The 18,365-nt window shown below is 56.4% G+C and overlaps 1 protein-coding gene across 1 annotated transcript; it reads right to left on the bottom strand.

Annotated features, from left to right (window-relative positions):
• Positions 1-1,267: 1,267 nt before the first annotated feature.
• On the bottom strand, positions 1,268-10,498 carry PRSS36 (serine protease 36). Its single transcript, XM_058681096.1, has 14 exons — positions 10,462-10,498; positions 9,899-9,931; positions 9,569-9,731; positions 9,141-9,421; positions 6,971-7,137; positions 4,350-4,599; positions 4,119-4,248; positions 3,672-3,928; positions 3,411-3,577; positions 2,866-3,103; positions 2,633-2,774; positions 2,141-2,391; positions 1,926-2,047; positions 1,268-1,790 (listed from the first exon to the last, which is right to left on the bottom strand). Exons 1-14 carry the CDS (start codon positions 10,496-10,498, stop codon positions 1,503-1,505), a joined length of 2,526 nt encoding a protein of 841 aa, XP_058537079.1. The 3' UTR covers positions 1,268-1,502.
• Between the last annotated feature and the right edge of the window lie 7,867 nt (positions 10,499-18,365).

Genomic DNA, 18,365 nt, shown 5'->3' with positions numbered 1-18,365 from the left:
GACCTGAGATCACCCTAAAACACTGACACACTAATTTCAAACTGGGACTGATATGGACAAGCACTGGGGTTCGGATAAGAGGGCTCAGCAACTTGAGGGGTTCTGGACAAAGTGCCTTGAGAACTAAAGAGCGTGTTGGATGGTATTAATGGAGATGAGGGGTGGGAGGGACAGTGGCACAGGGGAATGTTCTAGAATTCAGGACCCAGGTGCAGCGGTTCAGGGAAAGGAGATGGTAGCTGTCAGATGCACGTCTCCGAGAATCCGTGGCAGCTTGGGATCCAGTGGATGCTCTGGACTCAAGCTTCAGGAGAAACACCCTTACCTCCTCACCAACTTTCCCAACTCAGCAGGAAGGGAGTTTAGGGTCCTGGCTGGGGGACCAGGGAAGTCCTGGTGTGAGTCAGTGGGAGGGTCCAGCTGGACCCTCACTGGGAGAGAGGAACAGTGGACGGTGGCTTGTGGGGGGCAGACTAGCCATGGAAGCAGATGGGAATGCACCTCCCTGTGGAGATTCCAGGGAATATTCTCTTTGGTGTCTAGCGGCTCAGGATAAACCTGGCCCTTCAAGATGCTCTTCTCTCCCACATTTCCCTTCTGGGCCCTCCTTCTGACTCCATCCCTAGACAGATCTCCCCTCCCCGCCACCCTCATCAGCTGATGTCCATTCTCACTCCCTGACCTCCCAGGTCTCCTCACACCCCGTCCTGTGCTCAGACGTGGCTTCCTGGTCCTTTTCCAGCCCCTCAACCCAAGGTGCCCCTGTGTGCTTGGTCTGAGAATAAGAGCTTTCAGTGGGCTTCTCTGATGATGCCCATGCCCCTCGCCAGCCCGTGGCGCCTTGATTTAGTGGGCAGCAGTGACTGTGACGTGAATGAATGCGCAGATGCCCAGGCAAGTGGTTGGGGGAGGGAGTCCAAATCTTGGGGGATACACTTGGGTGTGCTTTTGAGGGGGACAGTTCTTCCAGCTCTGGGCAGGCAGCAGGGAGCCAGCCGGGGCTGAGGTATCCAGCAGGTGCTGGGACACGAATTCATTCCACGGGGGGAGGTGACACACACACAGGTGGCCACCTGGCTTCCCCTGCCCCGGGGCAGGAATGCGGGAGCAACTGCCACGTTATCAGGGACATATTTCCTGAGAGCCCAAAGCCTGACTCACCGAGGCCCTGAGAAGGAGGGGCCCTTCCCCTGGGCTTCCCCGTGGCCCACATGCCCTCAGCCCGCCCCCCCCCCCATCATGATGCCACAAAAGCCACAGGTCTGTATTTATACGTTTATTCACTGCTCCTCCTGCCACCCCTCCCCTCAAGGATTCCTAGGCCCAAAAGAGCTGGCACTGAGGCCCAGTGAGCTTTAGCCCGCTGCCCTGGGGTGGATGGGACCTTTGGAAGTTCTCCACAGGAGTGAACCGGTTGGGTCGCATTCCTGCTCTACTGGGCGGGCTGTAGAGGGCTGGGAAAAGAAGGGGAGGCCATGCCCCCTGCCCCGGGATTCAAACCGTCAGCCCTGGAGGAGTGCAGGCAGCAGCAGCAGCAGCAGCACAGACAGAGCTGACCATGGGAAGCGTGGGGCCCCTGCCAGGGCTGGGGGACAGAGGTTGCTGCCTTCGGGGGGCCAGTAGGGAGAGCCACTTGGAGGCAGGAAGTGGACCTCCGCCACGGTTTGGGAGATCCAGGCTTCTTCAGGGCCCACAGCCGCAAACAGCTCCCGGCTGCCTCGCATGGCCATGCCCACCAGAACCCAGGAGCCCCCTTGGGTGCGGCACAGGAGGGGAGGTGCTGAGGTCACCTGCAGAATCGGGGCCAGGGTCAGTGGGGTCTGGGACGCTGCCTCCCCCAAGGCCCTATACCTTCCCTGGGGTAGGCTGGCCCGCCTTACCTCAAAGTCTAGACCGGGATGCTGGGGCCCGGTACCAGTACATACCTCACACTTGTCCTCCTGCCCCTCTGTATACAGGACACAGAGCGTCCCAGAGGGCAGAACACTCTCATAGAGGCAGTGACAGAGACGCGGTGTCAAGATAGACACAGCGGCAGCCACAGGGACTGCAGACAAGGAAGGGGTTGTGCCCAGGGTGCTGGTCCCCAGTTGTTTGTCATACTGTTCCCCACCCCCACTCTGTCACCCAGGGCTCTCACCTCGGTCCTGGGGGTCCTTCCAGCCCAGCACCCAGCAGCTGGCCCCCAGGGGGAGGCCCCCTGGATGAAGGCAGATGGGTAGTGCTGCTGGGGAGGGCTCCACCCGGGAGCTCAGCTCCAGAAGAGCCAGAGGAGGCCTGAGTCCCAGGTGCCGCGGCAAACGGATGCTGACAACCAGCCGTGAGACCCGGGGGCTGGCCCCTGCCCAGCCCAGGTACACCTCCATGTGAGGCACTGTGGTAGAACCCAGCCTGTGGGAACAAGACCTGGTGCTGCTCCCACTGCTCGCACTGCTGGGAGGGTGCTTCCTGACCTACATAAAAGGCTAGGATGTGTCCCCAGGCCTGAGATCTGATCTCTTTCCTCCACATCTCCTTTCTGTTCCCCCAGAACACTCTGCACAGTGCTCCCCTGGGCTCGGAGGGTCCCAACAGGCAGCAGCCTAGGGCCCTTCCTGGCTCTTGCTTGGGGTGTGTGTGTGAGGACACCCACCTGAAGACACAGTGAGTAGCTGCCAGCACCCAGCTGGGGGCCACAAGAATCCCAGCACAGACGCGATCACCAGCCACGTGCACCTCTGCCAGCCAGGGCCACAGCAACCCCTCGGGAGAGGCCTCTGGCTGCAGGCCACAAGCTAGAGAGAGGTGTGAGGACCCCACAGCTGAGTCCTGAGCCCCTGAGCTAACCCCCCTTCCCAGCTAAGCCCCAAAGGCCTTCTTGCTCACCGCCATGCTCTGTGTGTGGGGGGCAGGTGTGGGGCTCAGTCTCCTCACCATCTGGACCCCAGTCCCAGGCTAGCTGGTCCTCCAGGTAAGCCCCCCGGGCCACATGGCTGATCCATGGGCCATGTTCGTGCAGAGGGGAGAAGACTCGGGGACGCAGACAGTCGCCGGAGAGGTCCGTGACTCCAGCCAGGAACCAGGTACCTTCCTCCTGGCATAGGAGGCTCCACCTGGAGTCATCCTGCAGCCAGACAGAATGTGCGCGGCGAGCAGCGGGGTCCCCTCCGGGCGTCCCAGACCCCATGAGCTCCGCAACCCGTCCCACCTCCTTCTGCCAGCGCCACTGCCCATATCGGTAAGAATTCAACCCTCACACCAGGATTCTCCAGGAATCTGGGGATTGCCAGGAACTCCCGCACCAGCCCCGCCAGGGCTCCTTTGGGCCCCGCCTCCCTCCAGCGCTGCAGGCTCCGCCCACGGCTCTCTCGGCCTATTCCCTGGCTCCCCCTTCAGACCCGCCCCCGCAAGCTCCGCCCCCCGCCGCTCACCCAGCAGCGACCCGCCTCCGCCTCCTCCTCCCGGTAGGCGGGGCAGAGCACGCGCGGCGGGTCTCCGGGCAGCGGCACCTGCGCCCCCTGGCGGCCGTGCAGGCAGTGGCACCACCAGCGGCTCAGCAGCTCAGCCTCCAGCAGCGCGCTGGAGCGGGGCGCGCGTTCTGGGGGGACGCGGGGGAGAGGCGGGGAGCGCGCGCTGCAGCCACAGGGGCTCGGGCTCCGCGCCGCTCCACCCAACCTCAGGACTCCGCATACCCCCGCGGCCCCAGCGGGCCAGACGGCAGCGGCTCCCCGGCAGAAAGTAGTGTTCCGGGTAGGGCAGGCATACAGGCCGCGGGGCCGCACTCATGTTCACGGGCGCGCGCAGCTGCAGCAGGGCCAGATCCGATGCGTCGTCCCACGAGGCGTTCTCGTGCGCCACAAGGCGCGCCACCCGCTCCGCGCGAGGGCGCGAGGGCAGCAGCACGCGCCAGGCTCCGAGGTCGCGGGGCGCGTCGTCGGGGTTGATGGGGCTGCAGGGTGGGAAAGCTGGGGCCTGGAAACCTCGCACCCTCCACCCTCTGTGGCTTAGAGTCCTTAGCTCCAGGCTGGGGTCACCGACCAGATCTCCATGGGAACCCCTGTTTTTATTCAGAATCTTCCACCCCTACCTCACCCAGGAGCGGGATTCGGGCCAAAGGGAAGAGGGGAATGCTTACTCACTCCAGGAAGCAGCTGGCAGGTGCCAAGACCCAGCTCTCGGACACCAGCGCCCCATGGCAGGGCCTGGATCCTGGCACGATCACCTGGGCCTCCCAGGGCCAGGCTCCCGGCCGCGGAGCCTTCCCGCACTCTGAGGAGGCGAGAGACCTGGGTAAGACCCAGGAGTTGCCACCCTCCCCACCACTCGGCTTCTTCCAAGTCAGCTCACCTCCCTGGTGCCCTGGCCCTCACCTGGCAGGGCGATGGTGCAGTTTTCCTCCCTGGGCTCCCCGGGGCCTGACTGGGGCTCCTGGGGTTGAATGGGAAAGGCAGGCCCAGGCTCTGAACCCATCACCTGTTCCCGGATCCAGGCCTCATAGGGTGCCACTGCTGTGAAGACTCCGGGGCGGTTCCTCCGGCCACAGCCAAAGCCGAAGCTGGTGATCCCTGCCTGGAACCAGCGGCCACCTTCCTCACAGACCAGGGGTCCCCCAGAATCCCCCTGTTGGGAAGTTGGCACAGGGACTCAACACCGTCGGTGCCAGCGTCCCTGCAGTGACCTGCCCTCCCGCCATCTGCTAGAAAGTTGCCTGGGCGATGTCTGGTCCTTAGTTTCCCCAAACCCCAGCACAGAAGAAAGCCCTGAGAACGGCCGAGGCCAGGAGCACAAGGCCAAGCAAGAGAAATCTGCAGCTCTCACTCATAACTAGAAGACTCGCTCCAGTAAACCCTGTCTTGGTTCATCCAGTTGCAAATAAACCCTAGGGACCAACTTGGACTTGCAGTGTGGTTCAGTGTCTGTCTGTGAGCTGGTACCTATGTCAGCACAGTTTGAGTCCTGGCTGCTCTACTTCTGATCCAGCTCCCTGTTAACACATCTGTGAAAGCAAGATTGCTTTAAAAATATATATTGGGCCCGGCGTGGTAGCCTAATGGCCTCACAGTTGCTGAGATCCCATTTGGGTGCCGGTTCTAATCCCGGCTGCTCCACTTCCCTTCTAGCTCCCTGCTTGTGGCCTGGGAAAAGCAGTGGAGGATGGCCCAATGCTTTGGGACCCTGCACCCATGTGGGAGACCTGGAAGAAGCATCTGGCTGCTGGCTCCAGATTGGCTCAGCTCCGGCCATTGGGGCTATTTGGTGAGTGAACCTGCAGTTGGAAGATCTTCCTCTCTGTCTCTCCTTTCTGCAAATCTGAATTTCCAGAGTAACAGAGAGGAAGGGCTGTGGTGGTTACGGTCTGGGCCAGGCTGAGCCAGGAACCAGGAGCCTAGAGCCTAGAACTCCATGTGATATGGCAGGTGGGTGCAGGGGCCTAAGTACTGGACCTCCCTCTGCTGCTTTTCAGGTGCAACAGCAGGGAGCTGGATCGCAAGTGGAACAGCCGGAACTGGAACTAGCAACTCCTCTGGGATGCTGGTGTCACTGGGCCACAGCGCCAGCCCCTCACTTGCCACATGTCATGTGTTCAATGAGCACACGTGGCCATCAGCTACCATGCTCCGCTCACAGCAAAGATAAAGAACATTTCCAATAGTACAGGAAGTTCTGCCAGGCAGCAGTGGTCTCCAGGCATTTGAATTGCTTGTTATTTTGTTTCAGCAGCCAGAAGGTTATCTGTACCGGTCCTGGAACCTCCGACTTGGCGACTTGGCGGCGGCAGAGCTGGGGTGGTGAGGGTGGAGACCCGGAGGTCAGTTTGCTTGAATTCCCCCCCCCCCCCCGCCACCAGCACTCATGCTTGGGAGAAGGATTTCTGGGCAAGATGTTTCAAATGTACTATGTTTTTCAGGGTGGAAATTATGGCACTGTGAGTTAAGCTGCTGCTTGGGACACTTGAATCCAGTACTGAAACTCCAGTATGCATCCCCGATTACTCCGCTCCTGATCCAGCTTCCTGCTAATGCACTTGGGAAGGTGGCACACAATGGCCCATGGCTCGGGGAGCCCTGGATAGAGCTGCAGGGTCCCGCCTTTGACCTGATCCAAACTCGGCTTGTTACAGCATTTGGGAGGTGAATCTTCAGAGGACAGATCTTTCCCTGTCTCTCTCTCTGCTTCTCTTTCTTTTTATTATTTTATTTTAAAAAGCATATTTATTTTATTTTTATTTCAAGGGCAGAGTTACAGAGAGAGAATGAGGGACAGAGAGGGATAGCTTCCACCCTCTGATTCATTCCCTGAATGGTTGCAACAGCTGGGAGTTGGGCCAGTCCAAAGCCAGGAGGCAGGAGCTTCCTCCAGGTCTTCCATGTGGGTGCAGGATCCCAAGCACTTGGGCCATCTTCTGCTGCTTTCCCAGGTCACAAGCAGGGAGCTGAACTGGGAAGTGTAACAGCCGGGACTAGAACTGGGGCCCATACAGGACGCCAGCGCAGGTAGATGGAGGTTTAGTCTGTTCTGCCACCACATCTGTTGCTTTGCATCTTTTCAAATAAAGAAATAAAAGACTTTTTTTTTTTTTTGCCTTTCAGTGAAGGATTAGTTTGTTTTTTCAACCACTCTTCCCTCAGTGTGTGACACTAGGGGCTGGGATGTGGGCTAATAATCACACAAATCAAATCCTTAGCTAGTGCTGATGAAGGCTTGAGCACTGGGTGTTGTGGCAGTAACGTGAAGAATGCTGTTCCCTCCATCTTCCATATGAGCAGGTTCAGTCGCCTGGCCAAGGCTGCACAGCTCACAGGGAGTGACAGGTCTTCCTGGAGCCTGGCACCCTCCCGCATTATGCCACCATGAGGAACAGTGGCCACTTGTGCAACCCCAGCTGTTCCCCACATCTGCCTTCCAACAGCCTTTGCTCACCCTCCGCAGGAAGGCTCCGAGAGATGCTCTGTCTGCCCGCTACACTGCTTGTTAGCGGCTGGCCCCTCACCTGGCAGGTGTCCCTGCGGCCCTCCGGGTAGCCGGCACACAGCATCCCTGGCAGCAGCTGGAAAGTGAGGTTGAAGGGACCCGGGCGACTGTAGAGACATTGGCAGGCGGCCTCTCCCAGCAGCTTCAGTCTCACTTCCTGGAGCACCCAGGGCACAGGCAGAGGGTCTGGGGGCCAGAAGCAGACAGCAGATCCTATGAGGCAGGTATGGAGCCTCCACGTCCCCTGGGCTCAGTTTTGTTCCCTCCGTTGAGATGTCGCCACCGGCAGCTCAGCTCACCACGTCGCCCACACCTCATCTTGCTCCTATCCTGTATTCTCACGTAAGAATTGCCACGCATGATCGTGCAGGTTGCGCACTGCTCAAAGGTGCGCAGAGGCCTGGAGGGGCTAAAGCCATTGAGGTGCAGCCCTAGGTGCCGGTGGTACAGAGGGCATCCCTTTCATAAAGATGTCATAGATGCTGCTGTGGACCTGGGTGGCCAAACTGGGGCTGTGGACCTGGATGGCCAAGCCTGGGCTGATCAAGGTGTCAGCCTCTTGTCTGTCTCCACATCCTTCCCCGACCCCCCCATCAGGGGTGCTGGTGACTTCTTAGCAGTTGCTGTAACTGCCCAGGGCAGACCGGGTAGCCTTGGGTCTGCATGACCGACCCTGGCTATTCTTCATGCATGGCTGCCCAAGCAGCTTCTAAAGTTTAGCTCTGATCTTGCCGCAAGCTGCTGCCTACGTGGGGGCACCCGGTCTGTCCCACACGGCATCTGATTTTGCTGGAAGCAAGTCTCTGGGTCCTGAAAAGACGCGGTGGCAGAGAGGTGTGAGCACAGCTCCTTTTTCGGTCATTCAGAATCCTCAGTTGCTGCCCAGGCTGCCTTTGGGGCTCCAAGTGCATGTGTGTGTGTGTGTGTGTGTGTGTGTATAGGGGGCAGTTTGAGGATGGGCTCCGCCAAGCTGGTGGGGTCCCCTGGCCCTCAGGCTGACCTGAGAACCTTGGTGGTCCAGCCTCAGCAGCTGTTGCAGCTCCTGTGGCCCTCTCCCTCTCCTCGTGGTCTTCTGCCTCCCCCAGGCCCCACGGATACCTCCAGCTGCCCCGTCTCTTCTTGGGGACAGCCTCTCTCCGCAAAACTTTCCCAGAAATCGGCTGCTCAGCTCAGGATGGCCTGGCCCCATCCATGTAGATTTCCTAGGTGCCCCCAGGGCTCCTTCTTGTCACCTTCTGCTGGGAGGGGACCCCTCTGCAAGTAGAGGCCGTGGCATCTCCTTCTGCATGCCCCTCGCATTGGCACAGATGGGATCCCAGCAGTTGTGGAATATGTATGTGGAGGGGATTGCTAACCCAGACAGGTAGCATTGCATGTCAGGGATGACGGGGAATGCAAAAGGGCTGTGTGCCTCCCCATGCTTCTAATACACAGTGTTTGCTTATTTGCTGGAATCATCGTTTCTCTGCCTACTAGAACGTGAGCTCTGAGAAGAAAGCTGTCTGGCTTTTTATGGTCACTGGGGTCTCATCCAGTGCGTGGCATATACAAACACTCAAGAAATACCTTGAGTGAGAGAATGAGCAAATAAGGAGAGTGGAGAGGCCTGAAAGGAAGAGAGGGAAGGAAGAGAGGGCACAGGCATTTGCCCAGCACCTGCTGTGTGCCAGACGCTGTATCTCAGTGTTTCACATGAATTACCTAGCAGAAACACAGCTAAGCCCCGCCCACACACCGAGGCCACGCCCATCGGAGGCTCCTCCCAGGCTCCACCTCCCGGGACCCCGCCCACAAATCCCATCTTCCCTGGCCCCGCCCACGTACCCAACCTCCCGAGCCCCGCCCACAGGCTTCACCTGAGGCTCCGCCCACAGACAACACCCCAATACCACGCCCACAGGTTTGGTGAGACTCCTCCCACAGACGTCACCCGAGACCACGCCTATGTCTCCCCTCCTGTGACCCCGCCCACAGCTCCACCTTGACCCCCCATCCCCTCCCTGCCCGTGGCCCCGCCCAGGCGATCAAGCCCCGGCCCCGCCCCCACGTCCTGGCTCCGCCCGCGGCCCCGCCCCGCCCCATCCCGGAGCCCGGCCTGCAGGGACGCGCCCCAGGCCACGCCTCCCGCGGAGCGCGCGGTCCGCTGGGTCTCTCGGTGCTCCCGCCTTCCCGGACCCCGCGCCGCTCACCGGCCTCCTGGACGTCCCCCCAGCCGGTGGCCCAGCAGGCGGTGCCGTGGACGAAGCGGTGCGAGGCGCGCGGCAGGCAGACGGGCCGCACGGCGGGGCCCAGCCTGGCGGGCGAGGCCAGGCGCAGCAGGGCCAGGTCGGCGCCCAGCTCCACCGAGCTGTAGTTGTCCGGCACCAGGATGGCGGCCACCGCGCGGACGTGCGCGCCGTCCAGGGGCCCGTCCTGGGAGTGCACGCCCAGCAGGACTGCCCACTCGGCCGCGGGCTCCAGGGTCCCGTTCCTGCGCCGAGAGCGAGGCGGAAGGGGGTTAGGTGGACTCCACCGAGCCGGGCTGATCCTAGCGGGGGTCTGGGGGCTCAGCGGGGTCACGACCAGGTTTGGGGCTTTTGGAGGGGCAGGAAGGCTTTGGACCAGGGCGGATACTCACGACACAAAGCAGTGGGCCGCAGAGAGGACCCAGGAGGGGGCGATGAGGGAGCCCCCGCACACGTGGCTGCCCCGGTGATGCAGGCTCACCTGCCACGGCCAGGTGCCAGGCTGTGCATCGGAGCCCCCCACGATGCGGGCAGAGGGCTCGGGGCGCCCGCAATCTGCAGTGGGGAACCTTGGAGGTCAGAGCCTGCCTAGGGGAGCCCCAGGTGCCTGAGGATGACGCCCGTCCCCACTTCTGGGCAAAGAGACCCTTTTCCTTGGCAGAAGTTTCTGGGTACTGCCACCTCCCCTTAAGGTCCCCAGGACGCCCCAACGTCTTCCTCACCCAGATCGTCGGCTTCTTCTTGCGTGGGAGAAGCTGCGGGTCAGAGGGGAGACCCTGGTGACTTGCAGCCCCAGTCTCTAGGCTGCCCACTCCCCGACCCCCTGCACCCTCAGGCTCCCTCCACCAGCTCATGCTGCCGCTTGCATTTTTTTTTCTGCTTTTACACATGACTCCCCTCTGCCGCCCCTCCCACCCCCCACCCCACGGGTCCAGCAACCTTACCTGAATCCTGCAAGTCTCCTGGGAGGGGCCTGATGGCTGGAAAGACAGAAAGCGCCCAGAGGCTGGGGGCTGCGCTCTCTGACTCCCCTCACGGCAGGCCTGGGGCCGGCTTTGTCTCCCCCTGAGCACCCCAGTCCCCTCTGCCTTTAGAGGCCCACTTTGCCCCCAAACATTGACACCTCATTTGCCTCTGGCAACCCCTCCCTCCTCTCCCAGTGCACTGCCCAGGTCTATCTCCCCCTCCCCCCCCGCCCCCCCCCCCCCCCCGCCCCAGGGATCCTGGTTTCCCTGCTGCCTAGATGAGGGAATCCAGGCCCACTGCAGCTCTCCCTTCTGGTTACCGAGGACCACGAGTGGGAGCAGCAGGTGCTGGGTCATGGCCCTTTGGAGCTGGTGATAGGTACAGCAGCAGGCCTGATCCCTGCCACAGCTCTCGGCAGCCAGTGACTCCTGATGGTCCTGGGAGCAGCCCCACCCTCCCTGGCCAGCACCCATCCATGGGAATCTGAGAGGATTTGGGGCTGGACGGAGGAAGTCAGGAGCCTGAAGCCCCACCTGGAGCCCTGAGCCCATTCACCCCTTGGGAGGCCCAGGGTGGGGGCAGGGCGTCCTAGTTCTAGGGTGCGTGGACAGGAGGACGGGGAGAGTATTGCGAGGTCAGTATTCCGGGCCGTGATGAGGCCGCGCTGGGGTGATGAGCAGTTACCCTTGGGATTTGGTGGGGGGGAGCGGCCCCTCACTGGCGTGACTCACCAAGACCTCACCTGTGTTTGGGGTGCGGCTGCCCCAGGGGCCTGGCCTTTTCTTCTCACACAGCTCTGGTTACTGCAGTTGTTGGCCAGGTCTGGGACAGAAGCCCTAGGGAATCTAATCGCATCCCAACAAAGGAATCCCAGATTGTAGCCTGGCTGGGCGGGCCCTACAGACTCTGGGAGGGGGCTGGGCAGGGCTCCACCCTGCCGCGTGTCCTGCCTGAGAGCGCACCCAGAGGTTCTGCCCCAGGGAGTTAGGGTGACCCTGAAGAAATTATTCAACCTCTCCTATGTATCAGTAAAAGCCCTGCTAAGGAAACAGTTGGAGGGCCAGTGTTACAACACACTGCTTGCAATACCAATGTCCCATACTGGAGTGCTGATTTAAGTCTGGCAGCTCCATGTCCGATCCAGCTCCCTGCTAACGCAGGTGGGAAAGCAGCGGAGGCTGGCCCAAATGCTTGGGACTTTACCCTGGCCCAGCCCTGGCTATTGCAACCATTTGGGAAGTGAACCAGCAGATGGAAGATCTCTCTCTCTCTCTCTCACTTTAAGTCAAATAAAAGTAAAATAAAATACACATGGCTCCTCAAAAAGAATTTGAGAATAGTTGACTGGACCCTTTAAGGAGCAGTAGGTAGGGTTCAGAGAAACTGGCCAGGCACGGGCAGCCCTTTGAAGCCAGTGACAGTGCAGAGGACGTACAGCGGGTGAAGAGGGCGTGGCTGAACACCAGCATCCTAGTGGCTTCCTTGAGAACTAACACCCGGCACACCCATGGCCAGACACAGGGAAAGCAGAACTTCCGATGCTTGCAAGGCCAGACCCCATAGAGATTATGTGCCACTAGTATACGTGGTATAGGGCATAATCGCAGCTGGGAAAGAGCAAAACTTACAGCCGGCGACACAGACCCGAAGAATGGTCACCCCACGTGCCAGTGCTGTCTGAGAAGGGAGAAAGCAAGAGAGAGGCCAGGGTGGGTATCGTGACACGGCCTGACACCACCGCTGGGGAGGCCTCCATCTCGCACGGCAGTGGCTGGGTTTGAGCCCACGCTCGGTTTCTGATCAGTTTCCTGCGAACACACCCCTGGGAGGCAGCAGGCGGTGGACCCTGCCACTCTCCTGGGCTCCAGGCGCCCACCTGGCCCAGCTGTGGCTTTCCGAGCATGTCCAGCAGGCTGAGGGTCTCTTCACCTCTAACTGTATCTCCATCACTCTCCATTTCAAACGAAGTGAAAATGAATCAATCACCTTTTATGAACAAGTTAAAAAGAAACTAAAGAAGGTTTTCAGTTTCGACCTAGACGGTGGTTATACAGCTGTATATAAACACGGAATTTCATCGAGCTGCACGCTTCAGATTCATGCACTCTATTTAAAATTTTCTGAAATATTTATTTATTTTTATTGGAAAGGCAGTTCAGATTTATGGAAAGAGGTGGAAAGATTTTCCATCTTCTGGTTTGCTCCCAAAGTGGCTACAATATTGGAGCTGAGACAATCCGAAGCCAGGAACTTCTTCTGGGTCTCCCATGCGGGTGCAGGGTCCCAAGGCTTTGGGCCATCCTCGACTGCTTTCCCAGGCCACAAGCAGGGAGCTGGATGGGAAGTGGGTCTGCTGGGATTAGAACCAGTGCCCATATGGGATCCTGGCACATGCAATGCAAGGACTTCGGCCGCTAGGCCACAGCGCATGGGGGGCCCATGGGGGGCTCTATTTTTAAAAATTATTTTATTTTTATTTGAAAGGTGGAGTTATAGAGAGAAGGAGAGATAGCTAGATGATAGAGGAATCTTCTATTTGCTGATTTACTTCCCAGGGGTTGCAATAGTCAGAGCTGAGCTGATCCAAAGCCAAAACCTGGTGTTTCCAATGGGTCTCCCACTGGGCTAAGGCCTTGAGCAATCCTCTGCTGCTTTCCCAAGCCATAAACAGGAGCTGCATCAGCAGTGGAGCTGTTGGGACATGAACCAGTATCCATATGGGATGCTGGTGCCATATGGAAGCTTAGCTTTCTACAACCATAGCACCAGCCCCAATTTGTGTACTTTAGGGAGAACACATCTGGCCTAGTGGTTACGACAGCTCCACCCCATCCACGTTGAAGTAGCTGGATTTGATTCCTGACTCTGCCTCAGGACGCTGTGTTCAAGTACTGGAGGCAGTGCCTGGCTCGCGCGCGCCGCCTTGTGGGCACTTGGTGAATGAACCAGCAAACAGGCTCTCTCTCTGTCCCTCTCTTCCGCACAAATATATTGTGGGCCCCCCATTTGGTAGTCTAGTGGCTAAGTCCTCACCTTGCACACGCTGGGATCCCATATGGACTCTGGTTCCAATCCTGGAAGCCCCACTTTCCGTTCAGTTCTCTGCTTGTGGCCTGGGAAAGCAGTGGAGGACGACCTAAAACCTCGCGACCCTGCGCCCATGTGGGAGACCCAGCACCTGCGTGGGAGACCCAAAGCTCCTGGCTCCTAGCTTTGGAGCGGCACAGCTCCGGCCATTGCGGCCACTTGGGAGTGAATCATTGGAGGGAGGATCTTCCTCTCTATCTCTCCTCCTCTCAGTATATCTGACTTTGTAATAAAAATAAAATAAATCTTTTAAAAAAAAGATTTACTTTATTTTATGGAAAAGTCAGATATATAGAGGCGGAGAGACAGAGAGGAAGTGCAGCTGTCGGGATTAGAACCAGCGGCCATATGGGATCAAGGCGAGGACCTTAGCCACCAGGCCAGGCTGCCGAGCCCAAAATAAAGTAAATCTTAAAGAAAAGACATATATTGTATAGCTCTTCCACTTAGATACAAAGAGGGGAAGCACACTTCATAACAAAAATGAATTCCAAGGTCAGTTAAGGAAAATCAAAATGAACCAGCCCCAAAACTGCCTCTCTTAGCCAAAAATGCTTGTGAAAGGTGCAAGATTACAAGATATACCAGGACCAGCATGCCGTGCGGTTTCTGAAAGTTAAATTGAAACAATGGAACACTTTAGCACTGGGAAAAACAAAGCATGCTCAGGCAAAGTTGTTGGCATTGTATTTCCTGATAAAGTAGATAATTTCTTTTGAAAAACTTTAGTGCCAGAGGGTTTTCTTTTTTTTTCTGAATCAGTTTTCTTAAGGTTATGAGTGGCCTGGGATTAGGGAAATTACTCTTCAGAAAACACTTTAAATACTAGTTTTCTTCTTCTTTTTTTTTTAAAGATTCATTTATTTTTACTGGAAAGTCAGATCTGATTTATGGGGAGAAGAAAAGACAGAAAGATTTTCCATTCACTGGCTCACTCCCCAAATGGCCACAACAACCAGAGCTGAGCAATCTGAAGCCAGGAGCCAGGAGCTTCTTCTGGGTCTCCCACACAGGTACAGGATCCCAAAGCATTGGGCTGTCCTCCACTGCTTTCCCAACCCACAAGCAGGGAGTGGGATGGGACATAAAACAATTGAAACATGAACTGATGCCCATATGGGATGTTGGTGTTTGCAAAGTGGAGAGTTAGCCAATTATACATTGCGCTGCCTCCCACCCCTCACCCCCAATACTAGTTTTCTTAGCCAAGCATTTAAAAGATGCTGAGCAGGCCAGAATGGTGGCACGGTAAACTAATCCAGCATTTGTGGCACTGTCATTCCATAGGGGCGCTGACTCATGTACCATCCCTGCTTATGACCCAGGAAGGCAGTGGAGGATGGCTCAAGTCCTTAGGCTCCTGTACCCACGTGGGAGACCTGGAAGAATTTCCTGGCTCCTGGCATCTGGCTTTGCATCTGCTTAGCTTTGGCTTTTGTGGTCATTTGGGGAGTAAAGTAGTGGATGGAAAACCTATCTCTCCTCGCTCTGTAAAAATCTGCCTTTCAAATAAAAATAAACAAATCTTGGGCCCGGCCGCGTGGCCCAGCGGCTAAAGTCCTCACCTTGAATGTACCAGGATCCCATATGGGCACCGGTTCTAATCCCCGCAGCTCCACTTCCCATCTAGCTCCCTGTTTGTGACCTGGGAAAGCAGTCGAAGATGGCCCAATGCTTTGGGACCCTGCACCCGTGTGTGAGACCTGGAAGAGGTTCCTGGCTCCTGGCTCCGGATCAGCACAGTACCGGCTGTCGCACTCACTTGGGGAGTGAATCATCGGTCGGAAGATCTTCCTCTCTGTCTCTCCACCTCTCTATATATCTGACTTCGTAATAAAAATAATAAATCTTTAAAAACAAACAAAAATAAGCAAATCTCAAAAAATTAAGTTGTGGGCTCAGCAGCGTGGCTCAGTTGACTGATCAATCCTCCCTCCTCAGGCCTGAGTTCATGTGGCTTCTCCTCTTCCCATCCAGCTCTCTGCTCGTGGTCTGGGGGCACAGCAGAGAGTGGCTCATGTCCTCGGACCCCTGCACCTATTTGGATCATCCAGAAGAAGCTCCAGGTTGGCTCTGGACTGGAACCCTTCAGGCCTTTGAGGTGATTTGGAGAACATGCCAGCAGATAGAAGATCTCTCTCTCTCTCTCCCTCTCTCTGTAATTCTTTCAGATCAAAATAAAATGTAAAGGATATTTATTTATTTGGACTGATGCTGGGATGGAATCTTCATTTAAAAAAAAAAGATTTATTTTCATTGGAAAGGTAGATTTACAGAGAAAAGAATGGAGAGAGAGAGAGAGAAAAATCTTTCATCTGCTGGTTTATTCTCCAAATGGCTTCAACGGCCAGAGCTAAGCTGACCTGAAGCCAGGAGCCCTGGGATCTCCTCCATGGAAGCAGGGACTTAAGGATGTGGGCCATCCTCTACTGTTTTCCCAGGCCATAAGGGAGCTAGGTGACAAGTGGAGAAACTGGGACATGAACTGGCACCTATATGGCATCCTGGAGCTTGCAAGGGAAGGATTAGCCAATTGAGCCATAGCGCTGGGCCTTAACTCACTCTTCAAATGCCTGCAAAAGCTGGGCTAGGCTTAATCCAGGAGCTCCATCCTGGTCTCCACATGGCTGACAGGAAGCCAAGTGCCTACCGTCATCCCACGCCTGCCAGGTGCGTCAGGAGGAAGTTGGACTGGAAGTAGAGTTAGGATGACCCCATATGGGATGTAGGTATCCCAAGCAGCAAGCAGCAGCTAGCATGCAGTGCCACAACATGTGTCCTTCCTGCCAACGCACGCAGAAATGAAGAGAGACAGAGGGAAAGATTTTCCATCCAATGATTCACTCCCCAAGAGACCTCAACAGCCGGAGCTGCGCCCATCCAAAGCCAGGAGCCAGGAGCCCTTCCCAGGTCTCCCATGTGGGTGCAGGGTCCCAAGGTTTTGGGCCATCCTCAACTGCTTTCCCAGGCCACAAGCAGTGAGCTGGATGGGAAGCAGGGAATTGGCACACAAACTAGCACTCACATAGGATCCCAGTGCATGCAAGGTGAGGACTTTAGCCACTAGGCTACCGCATTGACCCAGTCTTTTTTTTTTAGGTAAAAATTTTTAAATTTCATTCTTTACAATTCTGTCAAGATTCTCAATGCCCACAACAGCTGGAGCTGGGCCAGAACCCCTTTCATCAAATCTCTGACACGAGTGGGCAGGACCCCACTATTTGACCCTCACTCGCTGCCCCCCGGGGTGCCCAGCAGTGGGAAGCTGAAGTCTGAAACAGAAGACATTTGAACTCAGGAACAAGGACAAGAAAGACGGGCAGGTACTGCTTCCATCAAACACCATCCCTGAAGTTCAGATTTCATAGGCCATGATGCACTTGAACTTGCCAAACCTGACAGCTTTCTTCCCTTGGCTCCCAGACGATTTCCTTAGCTACTGTATTGTTGCCTTCTTGCTGGCAAGAATGAGACTTTTGTGGAGTGAATTCCAAAAACAATGTAGGGGGTGGCCATTTGTTTATATCACCGCCTCAGATCTCCACCTCTCGTATGGCAGAGGGTCTGCGTTTGAGTCCTGGCTCCACTTCTGATCCAGCGTCCCACTAATGAGCACCCGGGAAGCAGAGGGTGATGGCTCAGGTACGGGAGTCCGTGCCATCCATGTGGGAGACTCCCAGATGGAATTCCGGGCTTCTAGCTTTTTGACCTTGCCCAGCCCTGGCTGTGGTGGGCACTTGAGGAGAGAGCCGATGTGCTACCTGTCTGTTCCTGTCTACCTTTAAAACGAATGAGAACAAACAAACAAGTAAGAAAAATGAAAGGCAAAAACGAACAGCTTTCGCTAACCTTACTGGGTGTTTGAACCTGTGATCTTGAGCTGCATTGACGCGTCTCTTTTGGCGCTCCCCCATGTGGCCAAGGAGTGTAATTAACATTCCCCGCAGCTCACTCTGCAGCCAACTCTCCTCCTTACCCACTGATGTGATTCCCCAAAGAATCGCCAGGTCACTTGCCCTATCCCCCAGATTCCCCAGTGCAGCCCTATAACAGCGGGACCACTCAGAGAAGACACTGCCCTAGGACTGAGATGTGTCATTCACAGTGTGGGGCCTGGCTGGTGTACCTGGTCTGGTGTATCTGCAGGGGCAAGGCAGGAGGCCAGCTTGGGGGTGAGCAGGTTTCTGTGTTATAGCTGCAAGCTTCCCATGTGGGTGCAAGGGCCCAAGGAGTTGGGTCATCACACTCCGCTTTCCCAGTACAGCATCAGGGTGTTGGATTGGAAGTGGGACAGCTGGAACTCGAAGCGATGCCCATAGGGGATGCTTCTTCGCAGGCAGCCACTTACATTCCTATGCCACAGCGCCAGCTTTGTCGTTGATCTAGAAGGCGACTTATGGACCAAAGACTATTTCACTGAAACAACACAAAACAGGGCCCGGCACGGTAGCCTAGTGGCTAAAGTCCTTGCCTTGCATGTGCCAGAATCCCAAATGGGTGCCAGTTCTGATCCCAGAGGTCCTGCTTCCCATCCAGCTCCCTGCTTCTGGCCTGGGAAAGCAGTCGGACGGCCCAAAGCCTTGGGACCCTGCATCCGCGTGGGAGACCTGGAAGAGACTCCTGGCTCCTGGCTTTGGAATGGCTCAGTTCTGGCCATTGTGGCCCCTTGGGGAGCAAATCATCAGATAGAAGATCTTCCTCTCTGTCTCTCTTCCTCTCTGTTTATCAGTCTTTCCAATATTAAATAAATACATAAATAAATAAGTGAATAACTAGAAAATAAGACAAAACAAAACAAAATAAACAACAACAACAACAAAAAAACTGTTTTAGGAGCCAGTAAACAAATCTTAGAACTTTTTAAAAAGGTAAATGATGATATTGTTTCTAAAGCTAGGCAGTGAATAAAACAATACTCATCCAAATTAAAAAATAAAAGGTTTGGATTTGGATAACAGCTAAGCAAGTCACCAGTGAAGGAGAACACCTGTAGGAGAGATGGAGGGAGAGGAACCCAGCTGGGACAGAATGCAGTGAGTCATCGGTTAAGGCCAGTGTCAACGCTTATCGGTCAGAAGTTGCCTTCAGTCATTCAATCGGGCCTGGCATCCAGGGGTCACCCAAAGGCCACACTTG

The sequence above is a fragment of the Ochotona princeps genome, chromosome 24, assembly GCF_030435755.1.
Source record: "Ochotona princeps isolate mOchPri1 chromosome 24, mOchPri1.hap1, whole genome shotgun sequence".
NCBI lineage: Eukaryota > Metazoa > Chordata > Mammalia > Lagomorpha > Ochotonidae > Ochotona > Ochotona princeps.
The sequence above is the reverse complement of the archived record's forward strand: the minus strand, read 5'-3'. Positions and strand labels throughout refer to the sequence as shown.

Bases quoted from the DNA above. Each gene is read 5' to 3' on its own strand.
- PRSS36 (XM_058681096.1), bottom strand. From the start codon at position 10,498: ATGACCCAGCACCTGCTGCTCCCACTCGTGGTCCTCG. The intron at 3,104-3,410 runs GTGAGCGGCGGG...GTCTGGCTGCAG, and splicing joins CGGAGGCGGGTCGCTGCTGG to GATGACTCCAGGTGGAGCCT. The intron at 2,048-2,140 runs GTGAGAGCCCTG...CCTTGTCTGCAG, and splicing joins GAAGGACCCCCAGGACCGAG to TCCCTGTGGCTGCCGCTGTG.